The 12,327-nt window shown below is 37.3% G+C and overlaps 3 protein-coding genes across 4 annotated transcripts; 2 read left to right on the forward strand and 1 right to left on the reverse strand.

Moving 5' to 3' along the window:
• LOC125189196 (alpha-L-arabinofuranosidase 1-like) lies at positions 1-5,964 on the forward strand. 2 transcript variants are annotated; one of them, XM_089059395.1, is made up of 20 exons: positions 1-16; positions 131-177; positions 392-481; positions 1,127-1,341; positions 1,564-1,618; positions 1,817-2,025; positions 2,489-2,610; positions 2,716-2,863; positions 3,016-3,085; positions 3,441-3,586; positions 3,695-3,740; positions 3,821-3,873; positions 4,165-4,309; positions 4,448-4,566; positions 4,641-4,712; positions 4,795-4,898; positions 4,977-5,033; positions 5,118-5,313; positions 5,396-5,542; positions 5,709-5,964. In XM_089059395.1, exons 4-20 carry the CDS (start codon positions 1,159-1,161, stop codon positions 5,856-5,858), a joined length of 2,022 nt encoding a protein of 673 aa, XP_088915521.1. In that variant the 5' UTR covers positions 1-16; positions 131-177; positions 392-481; positions 1,127-1,158; the 3' UTR covers positions 5,859-5,964. The 2 variants fall into 2 exon arrangements, with proteins under 2 accessions (XP_088915521.1, XP_047942419.1); XM_048086462.2 differs by lacking the exons at positions 1-16; positions 131-177 and having other exon boundaries at positions 1,124-1,341.
• Positions 5,965-7,226: 1,262 nt separating this feature from the next.
• LOC125187255 (E3 ubiquitin protein ligase RIE1-like) lies at positions 7,227-10,413 on the forward strand. Its single transcript, XM_048083810.2, has 4 exons — positions 7,227-7,766; positions 8,846-8,965; positions 9,110-9,407; positions 10,015-10,413. Exons 1-4 carry the CDS (start codon positions 7,333-7,335, stop codon positions 10,174-10,176), a joined length of 1,014 nt encoding a protein of 337 aa, XP_047939767.1. The 5' UTR covers positions 7,227-7,332; the 3' UTR covers positions 10,177-10,413.
• A 507-nt stretch (positions 10,414-10,920) lies between these two features.
• On the reverse strand, positions 10,921-12,143 carry PSRP5 (plastid-specific 50S ribosomal protein 5). The gene is made up of 2 exons (XM_048083395.2): positions 11,985-12,143; positions 10,921-11,465 (listed from the first exon to the last, which is right to left on the reverse strand). Exons 1-2 carry the CDS (start codon positions 12,061-12,063, stop codon positions 11,104-11,106), a joined length of 441 nt encoding a protein of 146 aa, XP_047939352.1. The 5' UTR covers positions 12,064-12,143; the 3' UTR covers positions 10,921-11,103.
• Positions 12,144-12,327: the final 184 nt, after the last annotated feature.

Genomic DNA, 12,327 nt, shown 5'->3' on the forward strand with positions numbered 1-12,327 from the left:
ATTAAAGTGATTAAAGGTAATCACAATTCACAAACATCCATCCATTCAGTAAGAGTTGCTATATATAACTGCAACCCTCCCCCTCTCTCCCTCTCATCATCATCGACATCTCTTCTACTCTCTCACACAGTCACACGTCTCGGCGCAACACCCTCTTACCTGCTTGACCATTTCCAGGTAAAATTACCTTGATAAAATAGGGAAATCTCAGCTTTACTAAATAAAGTTTCAGTCTTTACTAACTACTTATTCCTTTTCTTTACAATCCTTTCTCGTTTGATGTCAATCTTAAATCCAGCTTTTCTTCTATTTATGGAATTCTTGATAGAAATGGATAATTTATAGAGGAAGATTGTTTTCTTTATTTTCCTTAAATGGTGGTATTGCGCAGGGCACATTCTGCTGTTGGATTTTTTTTTGCTATTTTAGGCAAAACCATTGACTTTGAAATCAAGAAGGAAGAGAAGAGCCTCTGGCCGAGGTAGAGTGACCACCGAATTTCAAACCTGACTAATACTATATTTCTTATTTAAACATGTTTCTTTTCGGACTGCAAATGAAATGGCAGTGATAGAAAACCCAATTTATGATTATAAATTGCTGAAAATGATTGTTGCATGTCCTTTTTGAAGTATGCAGTTTAGCCAATTTTAGCTTATCACTTCTTTGTTTCTGTTGCTAAGTGTAACTTTTCATATATGGATTATTTCTAGAATGTGGCATGGAAGATCACACTAATATGTATGAAAACTCTTGTTAAACAAACTGGCTTTCTGATTTCAGACGATATTTTGGTCCATGGACTTCTTTGGATGCTTTGTGTTCATGTCAATGTCTAAATAAAATCACATTAAATTCCAAAAACACAAAATGAAGAGAGAAACCAAAGATAATTATTTATGTCATAAATGGTAGTAATTTCTACAAGTTAATATCTTCAACAGTAAAGTTTGAAGCTAAATTTACTCCTGTTGTGATATAGCTAAGATTAAGTTGTTATGAAAGAGAACTTTTTCCACGACTATACATGGTTCTTTGCTTCTGTCGATTGGTTTGGCTCCTCTTTCTTCCTCTCCTCTTAAATGATATGAGAAAACTGAATTAGCATTCATCTTTCATGAAGTAGCCCAAACATACACTGGATCCGTTGCAGAAGAGATGGGTGCAATTACAACGTGGCCCAGAATTGTCTTCTTGATTTTCATTGCGTTGAGTGCGTTTTACTTTCACCAATCTTCTGCTGATGGGATTGAAGCAGACCAGCCTGTTGCTCTTTATGTAAACGCATCTGAAAAATCAGCAAAAAAGATACCAAAAACCTTGTTTGGTATATTTTTTGAGGTGAGTTTGATCAGCACCCTTGAGGTTTTTTATCTACAGCTATCTCATCAGCATCAATCACATCTTGCATCAGAAGAGTATCTTAGTCATTCCAACTGTTTTCTCAATTTAGTATTCCAGCTAAAAAGCAGAAAATATATTTTTTTTATTAAAACGACACATGAAGCCTTAGCCATGTTGCCAATTATATTGAGCTAATGAAATTCTTTGAGGTGTCTGCAGGAGATTAATCATGCTGGTGCTGGAGGATTATGGGCCGAGCTTGTCAGCAACAGAGGTCGGTGGAAGAATACTTTCTTCTGCATGTGTTGATAATAATGCTACAACAATTTTGATTTTATGAGGAATTTTGATTTTTAATTTCATTACCAAAATACTACTAGTAAATAACAAAATAATAACAATGCCATAGATTTAGAAATTATTGTCTCTTAGATTGAAACTAGCCTGTGGAGACTTATGCAAGTAACTGCAGGTTTTGAAGCTGGGGGACCTAATGTGCCTTCGAATATTGATCCATGGTCTTTCATTGGGAACGAATCATCTGTGATTGTGTCAACAGACCGTTCGTCATGCTTTGAGCGAAATAAAATTGCATTACGGATGGAGGTGCTTTGTGGTGAAGGTTCCAAAGCTTGTCCAGCTGGAGGAGTCGGCATATACAACCCTGGCTTTTGGGGAATGGTATAAGTATAACTCATTCTCTTTAGAACTGTAGAGGCCTCAGTAATAAATAGATACTCCCTCCGTCCTAAGGAAGATGACCCCTTCCTTTGGTTATGAAACTTTATTATATGTGTTTAGTGGTGAGAATAAATTAAGAGAAAGGGAATAAAGTAGAGATAAAAGTGTTTTCAATTTTAGTAATGGGTCATCTTAGTTGTAACAAACCAAAAAGGAAAGTGGGTCATCTTCAGACGGACGGAGGGAGTATAATTTATGGTAATGACATGATTTACGAACTATCTTGACAAAGATACATACATGAGTGACTACTGTTTAACAGTTGACGTTGTTTCTCTACGATGTTTTGAACATCTATATAAAGTACCATGCACTAAAAACTTGCAACCAGAATTAATCTGAGTGAAGATTAGTTTCACGCGTACTTTTAGCTGACTTTTGCATTACTTATTTTGTTTTGCAGAATGTTGAACAAGGGAAGACATATAAATTGGTGTTCTATGTTCGTTCATCTGGGTCCATTAATTTGTCTGTGTCACTGACTGGATCCACTGGATTGCAGACGCTGGCATCTACTAGCATTGTGTAAGAATCAGTGGCTTGTACCTTATTTAGTTCCCAGATGTCTAAGTTTTGATAATCTATCTAATTTTTCTTCTATTAAGCCTCGAGTTGTACATGGTGTTGCAGAGCTTCTGACGTTTCAAACTGGACTAAGATGGAAGCTACTTTACAAGCGAAAGGAAGTGATGCAAACGCTAGACTTCAACTGACAACAACCAGGAAAGGTGTCATATGGTTTGATCAAGTATCATTGATGCCCACAGATACATACAAGGTATATGCATACCCAGTGCTAAATTTCACGCCATTATGCCCCTTGAATAATGGGCTCTTATGTGAGCATCCAAATCTCAAGCCCAATCATTTAATCATGGTGAAAAATGTGTGTTACTGTGACCTTGATTAAAAAGCTACTTCTTAACACAGGGACATGGTTTTCGCAATGATCTGTTTGCGATGCTGAAAGATTTGAAACCGGGGTTTATGAGATTCCCAGGTACAGCCAATATTTTTTTTTTCTTTTTTCAATCTTCTTGATGCAAAGATTAATCTGATTTGTATTATTGTTACCAATATCAAGTTCTATAAGATTTACTATATAGGTGGTCATTTAATTTATATGACCGTGGCCATAGCTATCTTGTTACGGGGAAACACTCCACTCCACTCCACTAGCTTAGACAGACGTTGGCCACTGAACACCAGCAGCTGATTATAGTGCAGAATGCAGATCCACTCTTTTTGTGTTAATTTTTTGTTCAGAGTTTCCATAAGAAATTCTCTACAACTATACTGTACTATGTTGTTGTGTGGTGCCTCACCTTGGGTACAATATCTATCTACGGTGTCAGGTGGTTGTTTTGTTGAAGGTGATTGGTTAAGAAACGCATTCCGCTGGAAGGAAACTATCGGGCCATGGGAGGAGCGGCCAGGGCATTTTGGTGATGTCTGGCATTATTGGACTGACGATGGGCTTGGTCATTTTGAATTCCTCCAGGTAAGATTTATAATTTCATTGTATTTGCAGCTTAGTATACACGAATCAGTACTCATGTTCACTCTATCTCGATGCCTTTTTTGTCCATTTAATACAACTATCATGAAGCTAGCGGAGGATTTGGGTACAGCACCGATATGGGTGTTCAACAATGGTACAGTTTATACTACATAATTAAATCTCTATATTTGTTGCCGATTTAACTCAAAACTCCTCTGCTCATATGGCTTTCAGGAGTCAGCCACAATGATGAAGTCGAGACTTCCAGCGTCTTCCCTTTCATACAAGTACTGTCTCGAACTATGTTTTTTAATCCACTGCTTGTTAAGGAAATAGTAATGTTTTCTGTAAGGAAATTATATAGTAGGTATAACATTGACCAGCTTCTTGGGATCTAGTCAGTCGAATTTCTGTCTCAAAAGTAGATGGATTCTTTTTCTTCTTGCTAAAACATTGTTAGTAGACGTTGTTAGGAAATTTCGGAATTTTCATGCTTACAAGGTTGACTGCTTCTTAGGTTTGGAGATCTGCATTAGCATGTTGTTTCATGGTTAAATATGTTCTTTATGCGACTGCAGGAAATATTAGATGGTCTTGAGTTTGCACGAGGCGATGCTCATTCAAAATGGGGTTCAGTTCGAGCAGCATTGGGGCATCCGGAACCCTTTGACCTTAAATACGTTGCAGTGGGGAATGAGGATTGTGGAAAGAAGTATTACCTTGGTACTAAAAATAATTCTTGACTCCCATTGTTCATCTATCCTTCAATGGAGCAAAAGAACATGCATAAAATAATTAACCAAAATTATAATTCAAGATAGTATAGCAGGTTGAGCTTCTTGTTATTTTCTGATGATGCAGGGAACTACCTCAGGTTCTACAATGCAATAAAGCGTACTTATCCCGACATCAAAATAATATCAAACTGTGATGGTTCTTCCAAACCGTTGGATCATCCAGCTGATTTTTACGATTATCATGTAAGGATTTGTCTTTTTTCGTACAATGTGGATGTAATGTATCGATCACTTATCCTCTATTTCCATGCTGACAGATATACAGCAGTGCAAGTAGTGTGTTTGGAACAGCTCAAAAGTTCGATAAAGCACCACGAAGTGGTCCAAAGGTATGCTTTCAGCATTTTCCAGTTTCAAGCATTGCAAGTTCGGTGCAGGCTAATGCTTGGATGATGTGATTAAATGGTGCAGGCTTTTGTGAGCGAGTATGCTGTCACCGGAGACGATGCTGGAAAGGGTAGTCTCATAGCAGCGATAGCTGAAGCGGGGTTTCTCATCGGGCTTGAAAAGAACTGGTATTAATCTTGTCCTATTTGAAAACGCACATGCTGTGTGATTTCAATTCTGATGAATGCTTCGCATTCCCTCTACAGTGATGCTGTTGAGATGGCAAGTTACGCACCTCTATTTGTGAACACGAATGACAGGACGTATGTGTTGGCTCTTTCACTCTAATTCGCTTGTCTCACATAGTTTCTTTTAGAGTCTCATGGCAAGCTGCAATTTTGCATTAGGTGGAACCCGGATGCAATAGTGTTCGACTCCTCCAAAGTGTATGGAACTCCTAGCTACTGGATGCAGCATTTCTTCCGGGAGTCAAATGGGGCGACCCTCCTTGATTCTTCCCTCCGATCCAATCCTGCAAGCTCTCTCATTGCTTCTGCTATAACATGGAAAGATGCAGACAGCAGGAAATACCTGAGAATAAAGGTGTTACTGTTGAATTTAACTGCTAAAATTCTTGGCTTTTTATGTAGTAAAAGATTCAAAAAGTTTAACATACTTCTTTTAGGTGGTGAATTTCGGAAGCAACAACGCGACGCTCCAGATTTCGGTTGATGGGTTGGAGGTGAACTCGCTGCAATCATCAGGGTCGACAAAGGTCGTACTGACATCTGGCAACCCGAAGGATGAGAATTCATTCCAAACTCCGAATAAGGTACTTGGATCACATATCTTCCTTCCTTCAGCTAGCTCACTGAGTTGTCAAAATCAGCCCGAATAGTGCATTTGGCCCGGCCCGGGTGTTTTGCACTGTAACAACGTGCACACCCCATTCCCCATAGTAATTCCGATCGTGTTTCATCTTCTATTCTCGTTTGCAGATCGTCCCGATCAAGAGTCAGCTGGACGAAGTGGGCGAGGAGATGGATGTGGTGGTCTCTCCCCATTCATTGACATCAATTGACTTGTTAATAAATTCCAACCCTATCAGAACCATGGGATCAAATTCTGTTGATGTATCTTCCTACTAAAGGAATGGTTCTGTCTGAATATTGTGTAATGTTAATAAGTTTAAATGGTAATATGTAAACTAATAAGTTTAGTGTGGGTTTCTCAGTTATTGAAGCAATATTTACATGTGCTGGCATGTTACTATCCTCACTGTACAAGTTTGCCACCGATATGGAAATGTATTACAAGAAAAATTAATATTTGAGAAATCAAATAAAATGTGGTGGATACAACAAATTCGGCCAAACCTTGCTTCAATCTAATAAGTCCAACAAAATATCTTATATCCCTACAAACTCATGCTAAAAGTTTCTATGAATGATCGCTTAAAGAAAACCTATAGTCAGTTTTGCAATCATATGAATGTAGCAATGAAAATACTAAATTATACTCCCTCCATTGGAATGGAAGCATTTCTTTCCAGCATGAATATTAATAAAAGATGTATAATATATTAAATAAAAAAAATAAAAAGGAGGTGAGAGAAAAAAGTAGAGCGAACAAAGTAAGAAATAAGAAAAAGTAAGAGCGAGACTTTTTACAAAAAAAAATGACTCTATTGCTATAGAACGTACGAAAATGGAAAAATGACTTTATTATAATGGAATAGAGAAAGTAGTAAATTTCTCACAATTAAAATATTTAGTGATTTCAGGCGAGATAAAAATCATCAAAATAAAAGAGGAGATGAACTACTAGTATTAATAACCTAAGGGCTAGACTTGCGATACGCCCAACCAAAAGGGCTAGATTTGGTCTAAATATTTGGGTCAAAAGCCCAACCAACTTAATTTGGTGAGTAATAATTTTACTGCAAACATTTATTTTGTCCAAAATCTACAACCTCTTATTCTCATTTTCAGTAAGTAAATTGCTCAAAATAATTTATAAAGTAGCATGTTAAATTATTTTTAAAAAAATGGGTGGATTGTTGATATTATTATGAACACTGTGGAGAAGGCGACAGGTGCTTGAATTTACAACATTAACCTTGCGAAGGCATCTCATTCCATTTTCTCTTCTTGTGGTAGAAAGTAATCACTTTTTAACTAATTTCACTATTTCGTCACATTTTCAGCATAGTGTCCTTTTCAAATCACGATTAAATCCATCTCCTTTTCACAATTACGATTCCCCATTATTTTTCTTTTATCAAAAAGCATATACCAAATTAATGTAAGGATCTCATATTCAGGAAAATGGTGCTAAATAAGAGACAAATATCAAAGAAAATCGGCTTTTTGATTTCCCCCTTCAAATCTATTTCCCTCAATTTTCATTGCAGTTGAACGAGGATTTATTTAGGTTGTCTACTTGTCGTTTAGTCAAACAATTTGTGTCGTATGACTAAGCTCACCTGCCCCCCCACTGGACCCCACCACCAAACTACACTGAACCATTTTCATCTCCCCTTCCCAATAGGTTCCTCCACCAGTCTTCACCCCCCTACTCCATAGCTCTCCTCTCTCTCTCTCTCTCTCTCTCTCTCTAGTGATGAACCAAGAATTTCCGCGGGTTTTACTCGGCGGCAGCGATGTGGGGTTTGCAAGAACTTCCATAGCCACCTCCTTGTCACGCCCTTTTACCAGAACATCCGCCAACTCCGATCAAAATCAAGTCTTGATTGATGTTGAACCTGAAATTTACAGCAATGGCGAGGATGCTGGTGGTGATTGTGGCTATTCTAGGCCGTTTCTGTTTCTGGACATGATATGGAACTTGGCATTTGTTGTGGTGTCTGTGTTGGTGCTGCTGGTCACCCTCCGAGAGCGCCCTTCCACGCCTTTGAGGTTGTGGCTTTCTGGCTACGCTCTGCAGTGCCTTCTGCATGTGGGGTTTGTGTGGGATGAGTACCAAAGGCGAAGTCTTGATCACCAAGACTGCTGTTTTCCAAGAGGCTTGTTGTGTTCAGCTTTCTCTCACAATAGGTAACTTCATCTTCATTTCTTTATGGACTGTTTGGACATGGGAATTTGTGATTCATTCATGTTGGTTTTGGAGGGTTTTGTTTTGTGATTAATTATGTTTTCTATGTTACTAGTTAGCAAATTGCATATTAGGGGAAATTGCATTGCAGGTGTTGACTTTGTTAATTTAAAGGGCTCCTTATAATATTTAATATATCTGTATATGATTGGTACTCTATTATTGTTTTGAGGGGTATGAGGTTGAGCTTTGAATAATCTTTGCTGCATTTTCAGAATATATCCATTTGTGTTGATTATTTTAGTCAGATCCTGAAGCAATGATAGCTTTCATCCATGTAAATTGTGTAATCATAAAAGTAGAATCGAGGGGGTTAGATATTGGCCCCGGTTTTATGGTATTGGTTTGATACCAAATTGTGTAGTTTGTTATATGCCATAGGTTAGCCTTTGCTACTTATTGTTTACAACTCATATGACACCCCATCAGGCATTCTCTTACTGATGTTATGTAAGAAGTAAGAACCTTGATGGGTTTTTTTTCAGATAAGAGGATAAAAGACCAGATATATATTTGACTAGTGCTTATAAGTGTGGCTCAGTGCTTCAATAAGTAGGAATCAAGGCAAGGAATAGATGAAACCCATATTTTATACGTCGATTTGTCATTAAAAGATTTTCATGACCTCAACATAACTTATGAGACCTGGAGAAAGTTGCTGGTGTTGAATCTATTCTATTGTACTTATGCATATGAATGGTTTTATTGAATGGGACAATCATATATATTTAATGGTAATGAAGATTCCTTCAAATCTGAAAAGGGATATGAATGTTCACAATTCAATGTCATAGTACGCAATGTGATATATATGAAGTTAATAGAACAGTATTTGGCAAGCAAAGTTTCTGTGAAGAAATGATTGGTTGATGACTAGTGACATATAGTTGCAATGCGAGGTGGTAATTAGTGAAACCGTTCCCAATAATAAGTTTCTTACCTATTGCCATTTAATATAAATCACTGAATTAATGAAGAGTCGGATATATGAATTTCTCGTTTTGTTTTCTATAATTTTCAGCATCATCAAGAAGTTGGAGTCAGTTAATACTATTGTTTCGTCCGTCTGGTGGGTTTTTGGATTTTATTGGATAGTAATCGGAGGCCAGCCACTTCTGCAAGATTCACCTCGTCTTTACTGGTATGCTATGATTAATTCCTTATACACTTTGATGCATTCAAGTATCAAAGTCTTGAAATACAGTTTTAAATTAATAATACCAGTTTTGTCTATTAAGAAGTATGGACACCAAAGCCCTAATAAAGTGGGATCCCTAAATTGCAGGTTGTCAGTGGTTTTTCTAGCCTTCGACGTGTTTTTCATGATCTTCTGCATTGCGATGGCGTGCATCATTTTCCTTCTGATGTTCTGTTGTTTCCCGATCTTAGCCACAGTCGCCTATGCAATGACTATAGGAGACGGAGCCTCTGAAAATGATATCAGGTCTCTTCCCAAGTATATATATAGGCCACAGGATACTGAAGGGGCATTTCAAAATGAAAAGAAACAAGAGGTTGATTTAACTGCACTGGAAGGCGATAGCATCTCCATGGCAGAGCTTGTTCTTCATCCAGAGGATTCTGTAAGTATCTATTATCGCTTTTTTATGTACTAACCTCGTTCGGCAGCTTGGTTAGTTACGCTCAAACTTTGAATGCTTAAAATGCAACAGCCAATCACCCATAAGAAGATTGTTTTTCTTGTTATGCTTAGAAGTTTGGAAATAGGAAATATTAAAATCTACCTTATGGGTTTTATGCTTCGTTGTGAATATTCATATGTTGTAGCATCAACGTCATGTGAGGAGGAAGCGAATGAAGTACTCCTCTCATCACCTTTTGTCTGTCTAGTTTGTGCGATGGATTATAATCGTACTAGTTAACTTGATATGAGCCGGAACTTCAAATTATTATGAAATTATCCTGATGCCATAAATATCCAGTTTTTGTATCACCCTTCAATTTCGAATAGGTAAAAGAAACTACTTGACCTTCAACTTATTCGGTGCATTGTCATTTTGATTATTCCTTACAAGTAGTATAAAATAGTACGAAGATTTTTTTTATTTTAACTACAACATTATGGACTGCTAATCACCTCTTTGAACATATTTTTGTCACTTAAATTGCTGCATACCTTCATATATCAGCTCAATTCTATCTGATCGAAAGTGTTCCTTCACCGTGCAGGAATGCTGCATATGCCTTTTGAAGTATGCAGACGGAGCAGAGCTTTGCACCCTTCCCTGCAACCACCATTTCCACCACAAATGCATCACGAAGTGGCTCCGCATCAATGCAACGTGCCCTCTTTGCAAGTTCAACATTCTCAGAGGCGACACATTGGTTTAACCAATCCCGACCTTATACTTACTATCGAGTAACTTTACCGGATCACCAAAAAAAGGATCAGCAGAGCAAATTCTTGCTGATCTGCCAGCTACTGTATATTGGTAAAAAGGTGAATCCTGTAAAAATGTAGAGCAGTTTTCTGTATTGTGGTTTCTTAGTTGTAAGAAGATTTACAATATGATACTATATTTGAAGGGCGTTTTGGCCATTAGCTATGATAGTAGAAATTAACAAGCAGCTTCTTGCTCTTCTTTTATGGGTTTTCCTTCTAGTTTGGAGTTTTCCCACTGAAAATATTCAAGTAAATAGGCTCCACCACATTGGGTTATGGAAGTAAGTGTGACATTTCTGCTAACACAATTTTAGGTTAGTGGTTTTAGTCAAACACAATATTGCTCACCAATCATAACCATGCTTTGATTGTCAGTCAAAAGTTCACAATAATAAGATCCAGTTGGTGAGTTCAGACCAGTTCTTTTTTAAACTTAAATAGAAAAAAACATGTCAAATTAATACCCACACTACATCACTAAGAAAGAGATTTAAAAAAAAGTCAAACTTTCTTTTATTGCAGTGTCAGTTCCGACCAATCAAGTTGAGACCAAGACTTGAATTTCCTTTATACAATCCTCATTAATTTGACAGTGTAATTGTAGGTTGATGAAACGATCTGGATCTTGAGAAGTTAGTTGCTGAAGTCAAGATTTTGGTGTTGGTTTCAAATGATGATCGGATGAGCCTAAATTGATGTTGCAAGAAAACAAAATCGATTCCTTTTCAAGTTAAGAATTCAAAGGTTGGGGTACATTCTAAGGAGAGGGAAAAACTTGGATTCAAAATATCATAGTCCATCCAAAACTAAACTGGTAGTTGATGAAATAATCATAATGTGAATTTTGATAACAAAAAAAGTAAGGGAAATGATGTTCAAACGTTCTTGTTCTTCTTCATCTTTGAAGGCGGCCATCGTCCCTTCTTCCTCAGGTGTCGCTTCCTCACGAGGCGCTTCCTCCTCAGCCTGATTTTCTTGGCCAGCTTCATCTTGATCCTCTGCTGCTCCACTTCCTGAACCTTTGACTGCAAAGGGAGGTTCTCAACGGGAGTGCTTTTCTCTTTCCCGCCTGAAGCAGGGACGGGAGACTCTGAGGCAGTGGATTCTGTTCCATCGACATCAGAGGAGGCCTTAACGATCAATGCACCCCTGTTGTTGAGAAAAAAGGGTGCTTGAATCCGGCCTCCCACAAAGGCTCTTTGATGCATAGCAATGGCATTGTGGGTCAACCTGGTGCCTGGTAACAAAACATTTGCATTATCAACTCAGCAAATTCCTATGAATTTTATCACATGTTATGAATGACCTGCAAACTGTCACAACAATAGTAGAATAATAAATTAAATACAACTGATAATAAGCAGAGTTCAATAACTTTGATGTATTTATAGGATAGGATAAGATGAGCATGATCTGCAAAGGAGCGGAAATCTACAATCAAAATGCAGACCACCTGCTTGTGAAAATATCTAAAAGAAGCAGATAGATACAATAGCACAAACTATACAGTGAAAACCAAAATCAGCTCAAAGCATATCAAAGAACAAGATTTTTCGTTAATTCCTAGTCAAAAAATACAAGAGAAGGAATCGAGCAAAACGTATTTCATCTTTCCTAACCAAAAACTCAGTCTTTCTTCAAATCGGTAACAAAACGATTAAAGATATGGAGAAAAAAACTCAACAATTCTTATATAAAATAAAAATGTAAAGGCGCGACTCAACGAAATCAGTGCATCTAATGGCATCATACTTACAAGGATTAGCAGAAATCCTGGAAGTTGAGGGTGAAGTGAGACACACGTAGGAGAGGGGAGAAGTGAAGAGGAGAGCCATTCCTCCAATATGGATAAGCCTTTTTCTGAATATCGAAAATAAAAGGGATTTGTGATATTCCTTTTCAATTTATCCATGCCCTTTTAAAAAAAAAAAAAAAAGTTTTCTTACATTAATATACTATTCGTCTACTCCTTCACTCCCACAAAATATAAATATTTACAATGGCACGAGAATTAATGCAATAAAATAAAAGATATATAGTATTATTATGGGAGAATGTAACTTATCTTATTAGAAAAAATAAAGTTATCAAAATGTAAA

Source organism: Salvia hispanica, chromosome 5 (genome assembly GCF_029641045.1).
Source record: "Salvia hispanica isolate PSC_SH4W2 chromosome 5, Shi_PSC_v1, whole genome shotgun sequence".
Lineage (NCBI taxonomy): Eukaryota > Viridiplantae > Streptophyta > Magnoliopsida > Lamiales > Lamiaceae > Salvia > Salvia hispanica.

What these genes read in the sequence shown, in the direction of transcription:
- PSRP5 (XM_048083395.2), bottom strand. Translation starts at nt 12,063, where the DNA reads ATGGCTCTCCTCTTCACTTCTCCCCTCTCCTACGTGTGTCTCACTTCA. An exon ending in CAGGATTTCTGCTAATCCTT is followed by an intron (nt 11,466 to 11,984) that starts GTAAGTATGATG and finishes TTTTGTTACCAG; the next exon opens with GCACCAGGTTGACCCACAAT.
- LOC125187255 (XM_048083810.2), top strand. Translation starts at nt 7,333, where the DNA reads ATGAACCAAGAATTTCCGCGGGTTTTACTCGGCGGCAGCGATGTGGGG. An exon ending in TCAGCTTTCTCTCACAATAG is followed by an intron (nt 7,767 to 8,845) that starts GTAACTTCATCT and finishes TATAATTTTCAG; the next exon opens with CATCATCAAGAAGTTGGAGT. An exon ending in GATTCACCTCGTCTTTACTG is followed by an intron (nt 8,966 to 9,109) that starts GTATGCTATGAT and finishes CCTAAATTGCAG; the next exon opens with GTTGTCAGTGGTTTTTCTAG.
- LOC125189196 (XM_089059395.1), top strand. Translation starts at nt 1,159, where the DNA reads ATGGGTGCAATTACAACGTGGCCCAGAATTGTCTTCTTGATTTTCATT. An exon ending in CACCACGAAGTGGTCCAAAG is followed by an intron (nt 4,713 to 4,794) that starts GTATGCTTTCAG and finishes TAAATGGTGCAG; the next exon opens with GCTTTTGTGAGCGAGTATGC. An exon ending in ATCGGGCTTGAAAAGAACTG is followed by an intron (nt 4,899 to 4,976) that starts GTATTAATCTTG and finishes TTCCCTCTACAG; the next exon opens with TGATGCTGTTGAGATGGCAA.